This window comes from Trichomonas vaginalis, chromosome III (assembly GCF_026262505.1).
Source record: "Trichomonas vaginalis G3 chromosome III, whole genome shotgun sequence".
NCBI lineage: Eukaryota > Parabasalia > Trichomonadida > Trichomonadidae > Trichomonas > Trichomonas vaginalis.
The window spans coordinates 21395028-21414181 of record NC_067205.1 but is presented as its reverse complement, the minus strand read 5'-3'; the positions used below and the strand labels follow the sequence as shown (position 1 = coordinate 21414181).

The window sequence follows — 19154 nt, the reverse complement described above, 5'->3', positions numbered from 1 at the left end:
TTCTTTATTCTTAAATATCCAATTTGCTCCTTTCTTCATTGTTTTCCCAAACTTTATGCGCTCCTCTTTTTACTTTATCCCATAACTTTTTAAAGAATCCTGCAGCCATAGTTGATTATTTCATTAAAATTAAAAATTCATTTTCATCTTTTAATTTTGATTTTTTATTTAATAATAAATGACGACTAACTATTTGGTGCCAAACACTAAACCGATTAATGGAAATGTGTTTCATTCATTCGAAAAGATAAATGAAATATTTGCAAAGAATGACGGTAGAAGATATTATAGAGAACTTGAAAGTTCATGCTATGACTCTGATGCTCCATATTTTGATGATAAACAAACTCATTTAAGAATTACAAATCCGGCTCATGATGTGAACCAATTAGGTGACACATATATTAAACGCAAAGTTAAAGCAACTCTAGTTTCAAATAAAGCTTTCACATGCGATGCCGCTTTTAAATGCATGCGTTTATTCGTTGGTTACAAATCATCAAATCAAAACTTTAAACAATTAGAAGCAGAAACTGAAAGAGGTGATGCCGGTTATCTTCAGATGGATTGCGCCCGTGAATCTTTCGCATTTGCAACATATAAACCAAAATCAGAAAGGAAAGTTAAAAAGTTTGTTCATTCGTTATATAATAATGTTCAAAAATATGATAACTCAGTATGTGGTAAATATATTGACCCTTCAGAAGTTTTCAAGAAAGCAAATGAAGAAGTTGATATCATTTTTGATATGATTATTCCGATAAATGATTTGTTAGCATTTCAGGCGTTCGATGATTATCCTAAATCATTTGGTGATATCATTCTTAAATATTATGTTTTCAGGGATACTTTAGTATTTTGTCAGGTTGACCCATTAAGAGTTGCTGATTTACAAAATTATGTTTATGAAAAGATAACTGATGAAAATTATGAAAAGATTATGAATCATGTTTATAAATATGATCGCAAATTCCAACAAATCGGACTTCCTGCCAAATTAATTACAAGCTTAGCCACTACATCTGCTGACGCAACAGTTGAAGACGTTATTATTTCATGCACAAAGATGGAAGTTTTAGAGGATAAATGCATTACACCAGGATATGGTTTAATTGAAGAATCAATTAAAGCAATACCACGTTTATTCAGTAAGGAAGATCCATTCATGATTCCAGCTCAACATATTGACGTTCGTTCACTAAATGGAGGTTGCATCACTCCTGAAGGTATCAGCTCAGATTTCTCATACGCTCTTCATAATGTTACAGATATTGTGTTAGCATTTCCGAAGAATGCAATGCAAAGAACAGTTTTAGAAAATCCAATGCTTCGAGGTCTTCAGGTCACTATAGATTCCAGAAACTTCCCGATCAAGCGATGACCACAGTGGGTGACATATTCTTTACACGTATGCTTCAAGCTTCTGATTTAGATGGAGTGAATGAATGCACGGAAGAATACGAGGACTCATTAACTAGACCATTGAATGATGATGATGGCAAGCCATTAACTAGAACATGGAAAGACCAAACTTCATTCTTATGCACTATTCCAGTTCAACGTGATGGAGCGGGTATATTCTTTGATGGATTAGAAACTTTCAACTCACAAGTTACAGTACAAGTGAAAGCTTATCCAATAATTCAGGGTGAAAATGACACTTACTGTTCAAAGGTGACAAATCCTCCTCAGGTTTGGTTTACTAGGACTACATATTGGACATGGACACCGGATGAAGGTTTGAAATATCATCCAACAGGTACACCACCACAGTATAGAAGTTCATATGATGAAATATTGATGAATAGAAATGTTTAAAATTATAAATTTATTTTTGATTAAATGGATTTAAATTCATCCACCCCTTATGAAGAATTAACAGGAGTATATAATACATACGTAGATGATATGATTAATGAAGCATTGAGTGATAATAGAAATGCTCTATCTAAGGAAAAATTAATGAAAATTCCATATTCTGAATGTTATTTAAATTCAATCAATGCAGCAATTGGTAAACAAAATAAAGGTAAAACATTAACGATATTAAAACAAATTATCATTATTGCTAACACTTCCCCCTATTCACATGTGTTAATTTATATCAACCGTTCAGGTTCACTTTCAGATGATACATTTGAATCTTTAAAGCATTTAATCAAAATTCCAATTATTTATTTATCACAAGAAGAAGCAGAAGATTATTTAAAAAACTTTTTAATGTATAAAGAATTATATAATACAATCAAGAAGCAAGGATTAGAGGATAAAATTATTGATAAACAACGGGATGAATTATTTGAAACACTTTCTATTTCAAATTTTGATAGAGAATTTTTGCATTCACTCATTTTTCTAGATGATGCGGTGAAATCAAAACTAATAACAAATGAGAAATCATATTTTAATCAATTATTAACTCAATGTCGACACATTCAGTGTTCATTCTTCATGGCTGTTCAATACTTTAAAGCATTAAGCACAAACATTAAATCAAATCTATCAACCCTTTTCATTTTCAGTGGGTTTAGTCGTCAACAGTTGAACGTTATGCTTTATCAAGTGAATTTACCAATGAGCATTAATGAACTTTACACACAATATCAGCAATTAGGTGAACATGGAAAAATAATAGTTGATTTAAATAAAGGTTCCATTAAATTCGAATAACTTTTTATAATTAATTTTTATTTTTTATTTATAATTAAACATGACAGAAATAGCAAATCTTCTACAGGTTCCATTAAAACAAGGAACAAACAAAAAGGGTGCATATAATAGAACTATGAAAGTTCCTGATGGAATGAAAGAATTAGTTCATATTGTTGCTGGTCTTCAAAAAGATGTTAAACAAATGAGAAACGTTTTAACATTACCAGAAGCTCAAGCATATGCCAAACGTCATGGTCCAAATTGGGAAGCACACGAAGCAGACATTACAGGTCCAAATGGAAAACCTGATGGTATAAATGAAGTTTTCGTTACTGATGGTCAAGGAAATATTAAAGTCATAAATGGTTATAAATTAACTATGTCTGATTATCCTAAACGCAAAGCATATAATGAACGTTATCCTATGCAATTTGATGAAAATGGAAAAGCTGTTAAACAATACATTGGAGAAGGTGAAAATGGTCCAATTAATTCATACCGTCGTAATCCATATTCTTATTTCAATGAAGAATTAAATGCTATTGAAGAGGGACCGGATGGATTACCACGATATGTTAATCAGTTTGATGGTCAATATGCAAATTTGAGATCTGAAATTCCAGCTAAGAAATTCTTTAAAGTTGCTTTATTCGATCCAGTGTTCAATGAACAGAAAGAAGCAATGAAAGCAGAATTTAAACCAATTCAAGTGGCAAGAATTTCTTCATCTTCACTTGCAGAAGCGTTCAAGGAATTGATAAAGAAACCACTTTATTCTCAACAAGGTTATAACTTTGATTTAATTAAAGAAAGTGATAGACGTAAATTAGAAAAATCAGATGGTTTTAAGAATGCATGTAATGAAATGATTAAAGATATTGTAAATGATGAAATAAGACTGGAAGAAACTCAAAGCAATATCAATAACATTATTGGTGCAGTTACAAAGAAAGTATAAGCAAACAATGATGAACCTTGGGATATTACCGTAACAACTAAATAAAACTTTAAATATATATTTTTCTTTTTTATTCGATTATAAATGAGAAGACGTTTCACTAGTCAAAAGAACACTAACGCAAAAGCAGAGATTACGGTTGGTTATAATGTAAATGATGATAAATCACGAATTATTCAAAATGTTAAAGTTAATGTTAGTCCTGAATTAACAAGGTCAGCAACTCAACCAAATTTATTAACTCGTGACTTACCGAAGAATGAGGAGAATGAAGAAAACCGTGAGAATGGAGACCCAATCATTTTATCTGAACCTGGTAAAGAACCTGTTGAAATTCCCACTTATCCAACATACCCCCCACCTCTTTCATCAAACATCGAGAACCCAGGAATCTACGATTACAGTCGCAATGCGCCATATAAAATAGACATTAATTCTGAATTAATGAAAATTTACCGTGATATAATAACTGATAATTATGATTCAATAATAAATTTAATTGACCAATCCGGTTTAATTATTTTACCTTATGAATCATTAATTCACATTATTGCCATTCTTTGTGATGTTCAAGATTCAGACGTGAAGATTCAATTTTTCATAGATGATGAGGTTTCATGCTGCGGAACAGTTGCAAAAATAAATCCTATAAAGGATATTAGCACAATTAAGATATCAAAGAACGGAACAACAACTGAACTTCATTTAACATATAATGATATTTATAATAAAATAGTTGATGAATATAAAATATCACTTGAAAAATTCTTTGTTAAGGCTATTTAATATTCAAGCATTAACATTATCGAATAATAATCCTTTGAATCATAATCAATAATAATTGACCTTTCACCAGTTTCTATCGTTTGTTTTATTTCTTTTTGTTCCCCACTATCTGGATCGGTCATTGTAATTGTTTTTGTTATAGTATCTGCTTTATCTTTAACTTCAATCTTTTTTCCATCGGGATATTTAAACCAAAATTCCAAAAATTCGATATTGTCAATCTGTTCATATTTTAATCTATCAATTACATTTTTAATACCATCTGAAAATCTTATGAAATGGTCATTATATGGGTTTGATTGAACTAAATTTGAATGAAGTGAAATATAACCTGATGATGAATATGACATCGACTCATATTTTCTGAAAACACTAAAATTTATAACATGAATGAATTTCTTATTCGTTGAATTTATGAATTCTTGAGGTAATCTTATTCTAGTTTTATTTATCACTGGAAAATAACGCTTTACCATATTTTTAATCGTAATAAAAAATGTCAATTATCAATATTATTTCGAATAATAACTGTGAATTAAATTTAACAGTTAGCGGAATTTATAATGTTACTCTCGTTTCTGTGAGTGGTAAATTTAATCCCATTCTTTTAGACCCTTCAGATTATATATCATTTATTAAAGAAGACCATGAGCCGCATAGCGGCGGGGTCGTAGACCTAAAAACGTATGATATGTATATAAATAATGTGATAGCGAAATGGGATATTAACATGATTTTAAGTTATTTAAATGAATCATTTATCGTATGGTATGAAGAAAATTTTAAATCAAAACCTGATAAACTTTTTGAACTTGATGAAATAAATAACCTTATTAAATTCCCGCTGAAAATTAAATTTTGTACTCCTCATCTTCGTTCATTGTTGGGATATTAAATTTTGAAAAAGATGTTGGGGATGTTTTGTATTCTGACACTGGTTCCAATTTCATTTTAATCAAATGTGATAAAGTTAATACCCCAATGAGATTTTCACATCAAACATTAGACCCTAACTCTTACCCATCAATACAAAACATTTTATCCATCAACTTAAACACATTTTCTTTATCATATCCGTTTCAATTATCCGGGAATTCATTTATTCTTCATTCAAAAGATTTATCAAATATTAAATTTAGAATAACTGACCTATTTGATTGTGATTTAGAATTTATGAATGAAATATTATGGCAATTTCAAATAGAAAAAATAGCTGATGAGATAACAGATTAAATATTTATTTTTAAATCGTAATAAATGATTAAACAACAGCAACTACAACAACTTAAGGCGCAGACCATTACATACGCCATATATGCATATAATTCAAAGACGGCAGAACAAACGCAAAGGTTGAAATATGGAGATTTGGAGATAGTATTGAAAAATGACCATTTCGAATTCGTTTGCAAAGGTGGTGCAGTGATATCAAATATAAAAGAAATTTTATTTATGAATTCTAAAATTAAAGGTATAACGGATGATATAACATCAATTCCACCAGAAGAACAGAGATATTACGCATTAAATGCATTTCCTAAAGTTTTGAAGATTGGAAGATTTAATTTAAATGAGGAATTCATAGAAGGTTTCCTAAATGACATAATGAAGAAAGCAAATTTGGTTTATGTTGATGAAAAAGATAATGAAATTAAAGAAAGGGTTGATAGTGAATTAATGAAGAAAGCAAATTTGGTTTATGTTGATGAAAAAGATAATGAAATTAAAGAAATGGTTGATAGTGAATTAATGAAGAAAGCAAATTTGGTTTATGTTGATGAAAAAGATAATGAAATTAAAGAAATGGTTGAATGGTATCATGAATGGACATCAAAGATTTTAAAAACAAAAGCCGATACAGGATGGGTTTCAGGATGTTTAGACCTTAAAGCGGATAAAACATATGTTAACGATGAGTTAATGAAAAAGGCAGATAAGGAATATGTTAACGATGAGTTAAATAAGAAAGCGGATAAAACATATGTTAACGATGAGTTAATGAAAAAGGCAGATAAGGAATATGTTAACGATGAGTTAAATAAGAAAGCAGATAAGGAATATGTTAACGAAATATACCAAAGTTTGATAGGAACAAAAAATATTGAAACTATTGTTGGTGACTTTTCTGTCAATGAAGAAAATAAATATTTTAGATGGGAGTTTGTACACTCCTTAAAAAATGGTATACGGTATAAACTCATTCCGAAAAATAACAATGAAATGTATGTAAGCTATAAAAAGAACGATGGTACACAAGTTAAAGTTCCATTAGACAACAACTGCTACTTAAACTTATATGGAGACGAACAAAAGAAATATTTAAGAGTTTATGAAATGACAGATATGACATTGCCTAACCCAGCTCCAGCACCATATTATTATGACTATGGTGTTGACGCACGTGTAGACCCAAAAAAGCAAACATTATATTTAGAATATTATAGATATAAAAGATATAATGCAATAGAAAAAACGAGAATAGTATACTATTATGAAGATGACAGAAACAAATATTATAGTCAAGATTTTACCTACCCTGAAAACATAAGATTATATTATAAAAAATATTCTGACACAAACCAGAAGAAACCTGAAATAGTTACACTATATCTTAAGTTCAAAAGAGACAATCCTATAATATCTCATATGTTTGATTTAATGAACCCAGTAGGTTCTATTTATACATCTATGGATGCAAGAGGTCCTCAAGTAATGTTTGGTGTTGGTGCATGGGAACAAATAGTTGACAGGTTTTTGTATTGTGCAAACTCTTCAAAGGAAACAGGGGGAAGTAAAACGATTTCAGGTGAAAATTTACCTGCACACAGTCACTACATAGATTTAAGTACATCTCAAGCAGGTTGGCATAAGCATAGATATTGGGATTGGTCAGGAATGACAAAAGGTAAAGGATATGATGTTAAAGACAACGTTAAGTTTGCTATAAATTGTTACTGGGATGACACTCAGGGAGAAGGAAACCATACACATCGCGTTTCAGGATATACACAAACAACGGGACAAAGTAAAGATTACATGCCACCATTTATGACTGTATTCGCATGGTATAGAGTTCAATGAATGAACTAAATATATTTTATGTCTGTAATTAATTTTTTTCAGTGTCACTACGTCACCAGGTTAAATTAACTTCTTTTAAAAATGATGACAACATGACATTTACGAAAGGAGGAAGGCAAAAATATAATTTAGGGTAGAAGGTTAGATCTAACCTCTTTTCTAACCTCTTTTCTAACCTCTTTTCTACCCCAGTTATTTTATAAGCGTTTTACATGGTAAACGTTATGAATTCGTGAGACTTTAAACAGTTTCGTAGCTTCTATTTCTTCGCTGAGGATATCAAATGTTTTAACGATACCGAAAGTTTCTTTATACTTCTTCTTGACATCAGATAGAAGGAAATCGTCAACTGTTGGATAGTTTTTGTTCAGAAATTCTAACATGTTCATTTTATTTTCTGCTGGTTTCTCTACTTCTTTCTTTAAGTCAGCATAGTCGTTTCGCATACGTTCTATCTCTTTGACGGAGTAGTTATATTTCCTAATTGCTGCTTTACATTTAGAACATTGTGGGTTCATTTTTGCGTTATATTCTGAAACCTTACCTGCTAAAACAACTAAGGCGTCAATGGTTTTCTTTAACTCAAAAGCTGTTGGTTTTATTTGTTCGTTCCATATTTTACCCCTTCTATCTTTATCTCTTATCTGCCATACACATTTTGCAGCTAATGAAACAAGGTTGTCGTATGTCTTAAATTCTTCAGATTTATATATGTCAGAGATGTTCTTATATACCATATCGCAATCTTTGTTCATAACTTTATGGTTGCAATGAAAACCAAGGAATTCATAATTTACCTTTCGTATGAACTTCTTTATTTCTACTGAGTCAGTTGGTTTCACTTCAATTTCGTCGAATTCAGGAATAGTTAGTTTTTGTTGTTGGATTTCAGGTAGTTTAGGCAAATGGTCAATAATGTCCTGCATTTCATAAAGATATTCTTCATTTGTTTCATCTTTCGCACTACAGTCTAAATTACTTGTTAACAGTTCTTGCTTTATCTTCTGGATTTTTGTTTCAAAAGTATATGAAGAAGGAATGAAGTTTTTCATCTCTACTAACATTGACGTAGGATTCATAACTAACGAGTTTGGTGCTGTAATTGTGGACAGAGTCCCACCGTTCGTGGCTTGAATTGTTGTTGTGCCGATTGTTGTTGTGCTGATTGTTGACATTTCTGTTCTTACATACAAAATAAAAAAATAAAAATAAAACTAATTTTATTTATTCTATCTTAAGGAAATTTACGAAGAAATCATGAAAATTCATGAAAATTCATGAAAATTCATGAGGTTAGAAAAGAGGTTAGAAAAGAGGTTAGATCTAACCTTCTACCCTAAACATGGGCTTTGCCCTTGCCGCTAGCGGCTTATTTTTGGGTCATTTACGCTCATTACGAAGAAGTCTGAAGGAAATTTACGAAGAAATCATGAAAGTCCTGAGCTCCAAAAGAGCAAACAGCATAATTTAAATTTTTATTTTAGTATAAATGAAGATTCTACCATATGGTGTTATTGGAAGAGATAAAGATGGAAACCCAATATTTGATCCAAAGTTAAAATTAAAGTTACTGACAAGACAACAACTTGAAAAGTTGCTGAAACCAAAACAGAATGAAAAATGAGAAAATGAGAAAATGAGAAAGAAAAAAAATTTAAATTATGCAATTTTATTTTTATCATAAATGACCAAATTAATTAAGCCAACTATTTCTAAATTAATGATACCAATGAAATCATTTCATGGAGTACTTATCCCAGGTTCTTCACAATTAGCCGGGGCAAGTGTTGTGACTCAAGGTGGAACATTAGCGAATCCATTCAAATTATTAACTAAAGATGAACTTAATAAAATGATGATAAAATAACTGATAACAAAATTTTATTTCAGTGCTACCATAAAAACAGGTGAAAAAACAGGTGATATCTCACCTAGCCGCTTTGCGGCTCTGACCCTTTGGGTCTCTTCACCTAAATTATATTTTAGGTCAAAGCTTCCACGAGAGAAAAGATTCCTCATTCGCTAAGGATTCCAAAAATGAAAAAATCATTGATTTTGGCTGAGAAAAAACAGCAAAACCCTTCTTCCACGGGAACAAAGAAATAAAGAAGAAATAAAGAAGAAATAAAGAAGAAATAAAGTAAATTTTTTATTTATTTCCGTGGAAGATAGAGCACTTTTATGACACTTTTTATTCACGACAAACAAGACAAACAAAGAAAATAAGAAAATACGGCGCTGTCGCGGTTCGAACCACAGACCTTGACCCCTCCATAACACCACCTTAGACCACTGTGCTACGTAGCCTGTCGACATAAGATTTTATAAATTGCATATTTGACGTAAATTTATTTCCCAGTTATTCAAAAATAATTAATTATTGAATAACCTAAAAACATGAGACTTTGTCTCCGGACTCTTTGAGTCACTTCACGATAAAATAAGTGATAACAAATTTTTATTTTTATCATAAATGAATACCCCACAAGCTCAAAATTTACCACGAATCATAACAAGGGAGGAAATGATAAAAATGATGCAAGAACATGTTAAAAATAACAAACCACTAAAATTGAGAAAATGCGGTTATGCAGTAATGATGGAAAGAGAGATGTTGTCGAAGAGGAATAAAAATTAAATTTGGATAGAGTTTAAAAATTCATCTTTATTAAATTCATCTCTTCCAATCAATTTATTTATTCTATTAAATTCTTTTATTTTTGCTTCACTCAGTTTAAGGATTGAACGATAAGTTTCTAATTTTTCGATTATTTCTTTCCTCTCTTTATCGTTTTCAACCCCACCACATTGTGGCTTCTTTTTGTAATAACATATTTTTGATTTAATTCTGTTTAGTTTCTTTTTATATTCATCGTCTGGACTCTGAATCTTAATTGAATCAGGACTCTTGGCTGCTTTGTTGTCACTCATTTCTTACGAAATAAAAAAAATTAAATATTATTTAAATATAATGGAGTAATAAAATAAATCGGAATTTCTATTAATTTATCGCCAACTTCAACTAATGCATTGCCGTTAATATATCTAACAAATTCAGCTATTGTGTCAAATCTTCGTCTTCTTTTTGTCATTAATTTATTAGTTTTTCCATAATCGAGATGAATCAAAACTTTATCCCCTTGTTTAAAATTCATGAGCCCCGAATTAATTTGTTCACGTTTAACATCATTTAACCTTTCCATTTGCTTTCTAATATATTCCCATTCTTTTGAAATATCATTTTTCATTTCCACTGGTTTCATGTTTATAGTTCTATGCCATGTATTATTGTAATAATATACTAACTGCTGTATGATGGAGTCATGATTTCCATCCCAGTATATCTGACCGTTAACCCCTAACGCATCTCTAAGAGTTCTCATTACCGCATCAATTATTTTATTATGAAACGTATATGGAGAGGATGAAAAGTAAAAATTAATTTGTGGGAAATAATGAGTCATAGTTGCCTGAAATCCTTTATCGCCATCACCCCGGATATTATCTACTCTTTCATGATCTAGTAAGTATTGAATAGCTCTTCTTGTTTCCTGTTCTGTTTTCCCTTTCACCAGAATGCAATATAAATATCTGGTGTTAATGTTAATGGCAAATAAATAAGTAACTTTTCCTTTTGAATATTCCAGATGATCGATTTCGTATGAATATGGATATGGAGCAAATGAAGGGCGACTGAATTTTTCCTTTAACGGTTGAATTTTCGGGTCAATTGGTTTATTTAATATCTTGAAATCCTTTTTAAAATCTTTTTGCTTCTTTAATGTTTGAAATGGATATAATAAAGTGAATGATGAAGGATTAACTGAAGGAGGAGGAGGTACTGTCGTTGGAGGTTTTGGTGTTGCAAGTGGTTTAATTTTATCTGCTTTGATTTTGGATGATGAAGTTTTAGTTGTTGATTTTCCTTTCATTAATTCTGGATGTATTCTATTCATTTGTTTTAAATATGCTGTATATAAAGGTTTGATATACTTTCCCGCTTCGAGTTTATGTTGAAGGATGAATTCCAAAAGTTGATCTTCATTTAAAAGTCGGGCTGAATATGGTTTAACTAATGAATCATAAATTAAAGCTTGTGCATCATTTATGGTCTGAAGGACCTGGGTGTTTTGCACCTTTAGCTGTTGAACATTTGCTACTTTCTCTTTTGGCTTTTGCGGCTCAGGATTATATAAATTATATAATTCATCAATATCTTCTTCTGTTAATACTTTATTTTTGAAATCTTTCAACTGTTTCAGTTGTGGTTTAGTTTTTTCCCTTTTTATAATCATTATTTTTAATTTTGTCTTTAATTTTAGAAATTATTCTATCATGATATTTCAAAACTTCATTTTTATAATATGGATAATAATAATCTATATCATCACCCGTTATATTTTCATCATATTTTTGGAGATATGATTTAAAATCATAATAACTAAGAAAATTTTGATTAAATATTAAATCATCAATTAAAATTATTAAATCTACGTTATCCATTTATATAAAAATAAAATAAATGTTTAAGGGTGCCCACCTCTTTGTCTCTTCTGTGGCATTTCATTAAATAAATGGCATACAACATCCATTTTCACAACATACAGCCTTAGTGTGTGCTCCTGTTAATGCAGTCTTACCGATTGTTAAGCGAGTCATTGACCCGTTTTTAAGTTGTAAATTAATATTTTGACCATCGAAAATAACTTTATCATTTATTATATCCAAATAATTTTTAGGTGTTAATTGTTTATTTTGTCGTAAACTAACTCCTTTCATTTTTTGTGCAATCTTTTTAAAATCACTTCCATCAATTGAACCGTTGAATGAAGTATAACATTTAGGACATAAAGCAACCATGTTATCACCTTGTTTCTCAATTGCTAAACCCAATAACTTCTTCTCATGTGCTTTTTCTTCAGCTTTATTCTTTAATTTAGGTTTAAATTTCTCATCAAAACAGAAAAGGAAGAAAGTGAAAATGTTCAACAAAAAATAAATGTTGTTAAACCCATCACTGAAATAAAAATTTTTTCATCTGTTGAAGAATTTAATGACTATTATGCTAACAATAAAAAATTATTTGAAGAATTGACAACGTGTAAATTGAATAAAATGTTTAAAGTTGAGGACAGAGTCCAAGACCCAGAGGGTCATGGATTCAAAATTTCAAAAATAAAAGGAGTGGTTAGTTTGAAATCTATTCCTCAATCAAGAATCACCTCATTAATGAAAATAGATGATTTAACAAAAAGAATAGAAATTATTGAAGAGCGAATAAATCAAATTATTGATTTCATAAATTCAAATAATCATTAGTTTTTTAAAGTTTATTTTTTAAAAATTTTTTTATTTCATTATGGTAGTGAATCTTTCATTCATGAAAATAATTATTTCTAATTTCTTTTACTCTCTCATACATACTAGATTTAAAGAATTCAGAACATTTCCCATAATCTCCTAAATGTTTTCTTATCTTATTGGTTTTCCATTCATTATATGAAACTGAATAAACTTTATCTTTATCTTTACACCTTTCATCACTTCCAATATATTTATATCTCAGTTTTGATTTAGCATTTTCATATTCATTAGCGTTTAATAATTCACAGTCTTCCTTTTTAAATTGATGTTTAAGATATTCAGGATTAACAATTCTATAATATTGCTTCCCTTTAAATCTTTGAATATAAACCGGAACACCATCCTCTAAAATTCGATAATCTATTTTATCTGGTTTTACTTGTTGGGTCATTTATGTAAGAATAAAAAATAAATTATTTTAAAATTAATATGTTAAAAAATGATACAAAATCGCTCGATATTGTATGAATTCTTACGTTTACAAAAAAAGTCACAAAACCCGTCATATCCTACTACTAATTTTATATTGATTCAGAATTAAAAAGAACAAAAAATACTAATCCAATTGCTAGAACATTTGATTCAGATGTATCGATTTATATTTCCGATTTAGATTATGGTGATCACATATTAACTGCACAAGCTAAGAGTGATAATCAATTAACTAATATTGATTCTGTTGTAAACGAAAACGATAAAAACGGTTTGACAGTAAAGTGACACTTTACATGGCAAAAAATAGAGCCTTACTTTTGAGATACTTGAGATTGAAACTGAATCTTATGAGGCGGTGATCTTGAATCACTACCTCATAAGGTTCAGTTTCATATAAAATTTGTTGCAATTTGTTATTCTTTTGCAATTATTTCTTATAAGATTTTACATCTTTTAGCGGGTAATGTTTGTTATCATGTATATATTATAAATATCTACACGATAACGAACATTCCTCGCTAAATTGCTGAGAAACTTTGAGGAAATGTCGAACAATTTCCTCAAAGTTTCTCAGATTTATATAGATCACTAGAGTCCCCTAGGCACTGATTCTGGTTCAGTACCTAGGAGGCTCTAGTTCTTTAACGAACTGATAAAATGTTTTTAAATTTTGGATATTGCTACCTGTGAAGCACTGACTTCAAGTCAGTACCTCACAGGTAGCAATTACATTGAAAGATGGGAGAAACTTTGTCCGAATGTTAAACTATTCGGACAAAGTTTCTCCCATTTGTAGTGGAGATGGAAGGCTTTGAGGTATATTGTATTAATATATACCCCAAAGCCTTCCATCTCCACTTGAAAGTGTCCAAACTTGGGTTAATAGTTTGCAAACTATTAACCCAAAGTTTGGACACTTTCTAGAAGGAATTGGAGGGTAAGAGATATACATTCATATGGTATATCTCTTACCTCCAATTCCTTCTTAAAATGGGAGAAAACTTTGTCGAATGTTAAACTATTCGGACAAAGTTTTCTCCCATTTTTGAAGGAATTGGAGGCTATGAGATTACTGATGCAATGTCAGTAACTCATGGCTTCCAATTCCTTCCTAAATTCATAAAAGTGGACATTACATGCATATAAAATTTGACATGTAAAGTCCACTTTTTGTGAGCGGGGATTTGACTCCGTCAAATCCCCTTTTTCGTTTACGAGAATTCTTTAGAATTTGCAGTTGGATATTCAAATAAACTTACTCTATCTAATTTAGGTTTAAGTCCAACAAAAATTATAAAGAACAGTGGTCAGACATTGACATTATCAGGAATTGCAAGTTATCCAAATGGAGAATCAACAGCTCTCATTAAATATTACTTCAACGAAGATAATAACACTCAAAATCAATACGAAGTTCAAGTCGATTCAAATGATGAAACTTTCACTAAACCAATCACTTTTCCAAATGATTTACCAGAGAACAATCACACAATTCATATTTATTTATTAAAAGATGGTTTTAATAGCAAAACATATAATCTTTCATTCGAATACATTTATAATCCATCAATTATCAGTATCACAACAGCTCCTAAGTCATCATACACAAAGAATACAGATTACAACATCTTTGTTACTTTATCTGTTTCAGATCGTGATGGCAATGAACTAATTGATATTTACTGCCAATTTGACAGTGAAACAGCAACTAAGAAGACATCACAATCAATAGTAGTCAATGAAATAAATACAAATTATGATTTTGATTTCACAGTTAAAATTCCATCATCATTCTCAGAAGGAACACATATAATTTATATTTGGGCTGTTGATTCTAATCAAAAACAATCAGATTTTGCATTATCAATTTGATTTCAATTACAACACACCATCAATTTCTATAACAACAGAAAACAATCAACAAATTCGAAAAGGAATAAATAATCAAATTGAAATCAAAGGAAGTGTCACTGATCTTGATGGAAGTGGAACAGTTACAATAAATTACATTATTGATGACAATGGTTTAGAACGACTTTGAAAGAATAACATATAATACATCATCTCATGAATTCAATAAAAACATCGATATTCCATCATACTTGAATGAAGGAATTCACAAAGTCACAATTTATTGTTATGATGAAAGTCTTAAGAAATCAAATGAAGAAAACATTAATTTCATATATATATTCAACAATCCATCTCTCATTGTCAACAAAGAACCTCTGTCTACATACCACAACAAAATTGATATAAATATCACAGTCTCAGGAACATTCACAAACGAAAACAATGCAGAACATATTTACTTCTTCTATGTCATCGACAACAGTTCTCGACATGAAATTGAAGATATTACAATTACAAATGAACATGAATTCACATTTTTTGTTCCGTACCGAAAAGGGTCACTAGAAAAGTGACAAAAAGTGACACCTACTCTTATTTTCGCGCCAAAATTCGAAAGGGTTTTTAATATAATAATTATAATATATAAGGAATTTTATTAAAAATATGAAATTAAAATATAAAAAATTTAATAGTTAATTTAAGTTTGTTTTTTATTTTTATTTTAGAACTGTTTTCATAGGAATTAAAGGGTGAGAGTATATAGTATGCCTATATACCTCGCACCCTTCAATTCAAACTCTAAATGGGAGAAACTTTGTTCGTATGTTATCTTATGAAAGCAAAGTTTCTCCCATTTAGAAAGTGAATAGGAGCCTACCAGGCACTAATACATAATCAGTGCTTTGTAGGCTCCTATTCCCTCGAGAAAGTTCGAAAACTTGGTCGCAATCAGATGCAATTGCGACCAAGTTTTCGAACTTTCTGGTAGGAATTGAAGGGTGAGAGGTATATAGTATGCCTATATGCCTCTCACTCTCAGATTACATTAACGTACATAAAAAAATATTTTTTTGATTTTTACTAACCTGAACCTCGGAGTAACGAGGTATTCGTAGATATGATGTAGACTATTGTTTTAAACTGTAAGCTCGGAAATTTTTGTTAGATAACTTAGCATTCGAAGTCACTTTTTGAACTTTCTGCGCAAAACTGTAGCCTCGGAGTACCGAGGTATTCGTAGATATGATGTAGGCTATTGTTTTAAGCGGTAAGCTCGGAAACTTTTGTTAGATAACTTATCATCCAAATCTACGATTTGCAATGAATCATCAGTAAGTAAATAGTTGTATTAAAAAGATGTAAATACGATAATATTAAGTGTTTATTCGTAATGATTTGAGAATTTGTTGAAAATTTATTGAACTTGCTCGAGATTTTCATTTTCTGAACTCGTCAATGCTTTCCTTAAGGTTTTTTAATTGACCGTCGACTATCTAGAATGGTTCTTGTTCTGGATTTCGATACCAGTGATCATCAATTTCACTGGCCTCGAATTCATTCGGCGTAAAGTAAACGTTCGTTTCAGGATTCACAGGCAAAGAAGAATGGGGCATATTATTGTAAAATCTGATAACCCGTGGAAGATCTGATTCTGACTTGCAGTTTCTTTCCACGTATGGCCACCATCTCTCAATCTTACCATTTGCCTGTGGATTGCCCGGTTGAATGAAAATATGCTCAATTCCACGTTCAACCAAAAGTTGATGAAATGAGCTTTTATTTTCAAGGCCGTTATCAGTCCAAATAGCGTATGGTGGTTGAGGTAGAGTACTTAATGCTCTTTTAAGAACTGCAGTTGTATTTTGAGCTGTTTTTTCGGTAAATAAATTAAAATCTATGATTTTTCGCGATCTGTCGTCTATTATCGCAAACAAATATTTGCCTATTCGTTTCCTCCAATAGTGGATATCAGCATGCCAAATTTGATGACATTTGGATGCTAGATAATTTCGAGGAATGTATTTTTGCTGATTTTCTTGATTTTGAGGGGGAGTATCTGCGATAATCGCTTCGTGTATTTTCCTGCCCATTTATATGAGGGAGAATCGAAATTTTTTGTAATGTATGTTGCCGTTTGAAGAGATTCGCGTAATGGATTTATTTCAATAGGCGTACCTTCTATTGGAGTCACAACTGGAACTAAAGTTGTGCGGTCAACTTCATCGAGCCAGTTTCCAGACTCATAATTTATTTCTCCATTTTTTTGAATTTCTGATTGAATTTTTTGAAATTCTTCTGGATTCTTCTCAATATTGACAAGGTCTGTTTTCATTTTCTGAATAATTTTATTGATGCCTGCATCGGGCATTAAATCTTTCAAATTTGCATAAGCTTGGCAGGCATCAAGATTAATTTCTATTTGTTTTCTTCCTCTTTTTGGAATTAATTCCAAATTATTTTCTCTGACAAGCTTTTTGAACATGGTTTTGGATATTTCACGAAAGGTACCATTATTTAAACGGGCCTTTTTGCAAATATCCTTTAGCTTCATTCCAGAGTTAATTTGTTGAACCGATTCCTTTAGCCATTCGATGTCAACTAATTTTCTGGAGGTACGATGCCAGTGATATGGATCCATTTGATTTTTGTAAAAGTTTACAAAAACTTCCATTCTGAAAAATAGTATGGATTTGATATAAAAAATAATATGTAATGGTGTAATATTGATTAAATAATAAAAATAAGTTTTTTTTTAAAAAATAATTTTGGCGCCAAAAGTCACTTTTTCTAGCGACCCTTTTCGGTATGGTATATGAATTCACATTTTTTATTCCAACATCAGAAATCTTCGAAGAATACGATTCAGAGAGTAATCATACAATTTTTATTTGGATTGAAGACAGCTTCTTCAAAACATCATCAAACTACACTAAGACATCCGAATTTGTTTTCAATTCACCAATTGTTTCGGTTTCAACATATAATTTCAGCAGATTCCACAAGACAACAAACAAATTTATCAATATTGAGGGAAGTATCGAAGATTCGGACTGCACAGGTCATATCTCTATCTTTTACAAATTTGATGATTATCCATATTCAGAATTACATTCAGAATCCATGAACACAGAATGTATTATTTCATTTTCTAACGAAGTTGAATTTCCAACAGCATTTTCAGAATCTGTTCACAGTATCACAATTTATTGCTCAGATGAACACAACAAGAAATCAAACGAAGAACATATTTATTTTTATTATGAATACAATTCACCCGAACTCACAATCAACACATTCGAGAACGGTCCATATCATCGATGTTTGAACAAGAGTATTCATCTTGAAGGTCAGATTGTAGATCTTGATGGCACAGGTCTTGTCACTATTCGATGTTACATTGACAACGACATCATTGACACTAAAACTATTGAAATTTTAAATATTAATGAACATCCATTTTCCTTTGATCTAGAATTTCCATCAGAACTGACTGAATCATTACATCATCTTATAGTAACAGCAACTGATGAATCAAATAAAACATCTACTCCTTTTCGATCAGCTTTTCAATATTTTTATAATTCACCATTATTATCAATAACAACAAGAAATAATCAGACATTTGTCAAAGATGTCAATAAGAAGCTTTATATTGATGGTTTTGTTCAAGATTCAGATGAGCGAGGAACATTTACAATCAAATACAAACTTGATGAAGAAACATTTAATGATTTAACAACATTTTATATTTATGATAATAATCAACGTCCATTCACCGAATCAATTGGAATTGATTCTATTTCATGTGGATTTCATTCAATTTATCTTTATGTTGTTGATGATGATAATAAAACATCATCACATCAACCATTAACATTTTTTGTTATTCCTAACAGTCTGAAAGACAACAAACACAAGAACATCCTTTCGATTCCTAAAACAATTTATGCATTAACATTAACTATTTCAAAATCTTCTAAATAAAATCCCTGCTATTTTTTTGTAATATTTAGCTGAAATCATG

The 19154-nt window shown here is 30.4% G+C and overlaps 8 protein-coding genes across 8 annotated transcripts, besides 3 other annotated features; 5 read left to right on the top strand and 3 right to left on the bottom strand.

Moving 5' to 3' along the window:
* Positions 1–178: 178 nt before the first annotated feature.
* Positions 179–812, top strand: TVAGG3_0738800 (uncharacterized protein; the record flags this gene model as incomplete). The annotated part of the gene is made up of 1 exon (XM_051244803.1): positions 179–812. A coding segment is annotated over one exon (634 nt), but the record flags the coding sequence as incomplete, so codon positions are not given.
* A 431-nt stretch (positions 813–1243) lies between these two features.
* Positions 1244–11166: a mobile genetic element.
* On the top strand, positions 1843–2670 carry TVAGG3_0738790 (uncharacterized protein; the record flags this gene model as incomplete). The annotated part of the gene is made up of 1 exon (XM_051244802.1): positions 1843–2670. The coding sequence occupies one exon, from the start codon at positions 1843–1845 to the stop codon at positions 2668–2670; it is 828 nt and encodes a 275-aa protein (XP_051091389.1).
* Positions 2711–3509, top strand: TVAGG3_0738780 (uncharacterized protein; the record flags this gene model as incomplete). The annotated part of the gene is made up of 1 exon (XM_051244801.1): positions 2711–3509. A coding segment is annotated over one exon (799 nt), but the record flags the coding sequence as incomplete, so codon positions are not given.
* Positions 5654–7477, top strand: TVAGG3_0738770 (phage tail repeat-like family; the record flags this gene model as incomplete). The annotated part of the gene is made up of 1 exon (XM_051244800.1): positions 5654–7477. One exon carries the CDS (start codon positions 5654–5656, stop codon positions 7475–7477), a length of 1824 nt encoding a protein of 607 aa, XP_051091387.1.
* Positions 7675–8403, bottom strand: TVAGG3_0738760 (organellar and viral DNA polymerase type B; the record flags this gene model as incomplete). The annotated part of the gene is made up of 1 exon (XM_051244799.1): positions 7675–8403. One exon carries the CDS (start codon positions 8401–8403, stop codon positions 7675–7677), a length of 729 nt encoding a protein of 242 aa, XP_051091386.1.
* On the bottom strand, positions 10112–10408 carry TVAGG3_0738750 (uncharacterized protein; the record flags this gene model as incomplete). The annotated part of the gene is made up of 1 exon (XM_051244798.1): positions 10112–10408. The coding sequence occupies one exon, from the start codon at positions 10406–10408 to the stop codon at positions 10112–10114; it is 297 nt and encodes a 98-aa protein (XP_051091385.1).
* On the bottom strand, positions 10429–10860 carry TVAGG3_0738740 (uncharacterized protein; the record flags this gene model as incomplete). The annotated part of the gene is made up of 1 exon (XM_051244797.1): positions 10429–10860. The coding sequence occupies one exon, from the start codon at positions 10858–10860 to the stop codon at positions 10429–10431; it is 432 nt and encodes a 143-aa protein (XP_051091384.1).
* Positions 11167–13507: 2341 nt separating the features above from the next.
* Positions 13508–14495: a mobile genetic element.
* A 1354-nt stretch (positions 14496–15849) lies between these two features.
* Positions 15850–16167: a mobile genetic element.
* A 1768-nt stretch (positions 16168–17935) lies between these two features.
* Positions 17936–19114, top strand: TVAGG3_0738700 (uncharacterized protein; the record flags this gene model as incomplete). Its single annotated transcript, XM_051244796.1, has 1 exon — positions 17936–19114. The coding sequence occupies one exon, from the start codon at positions 17936–17938 to the stop codon at positions 19112–19114; it is 1179 nt and encodes a 392-aa protein (XP_051091383.1).
* Between the last annotated feature and the right edge of the window lie 40 nt (positions 19115–19154).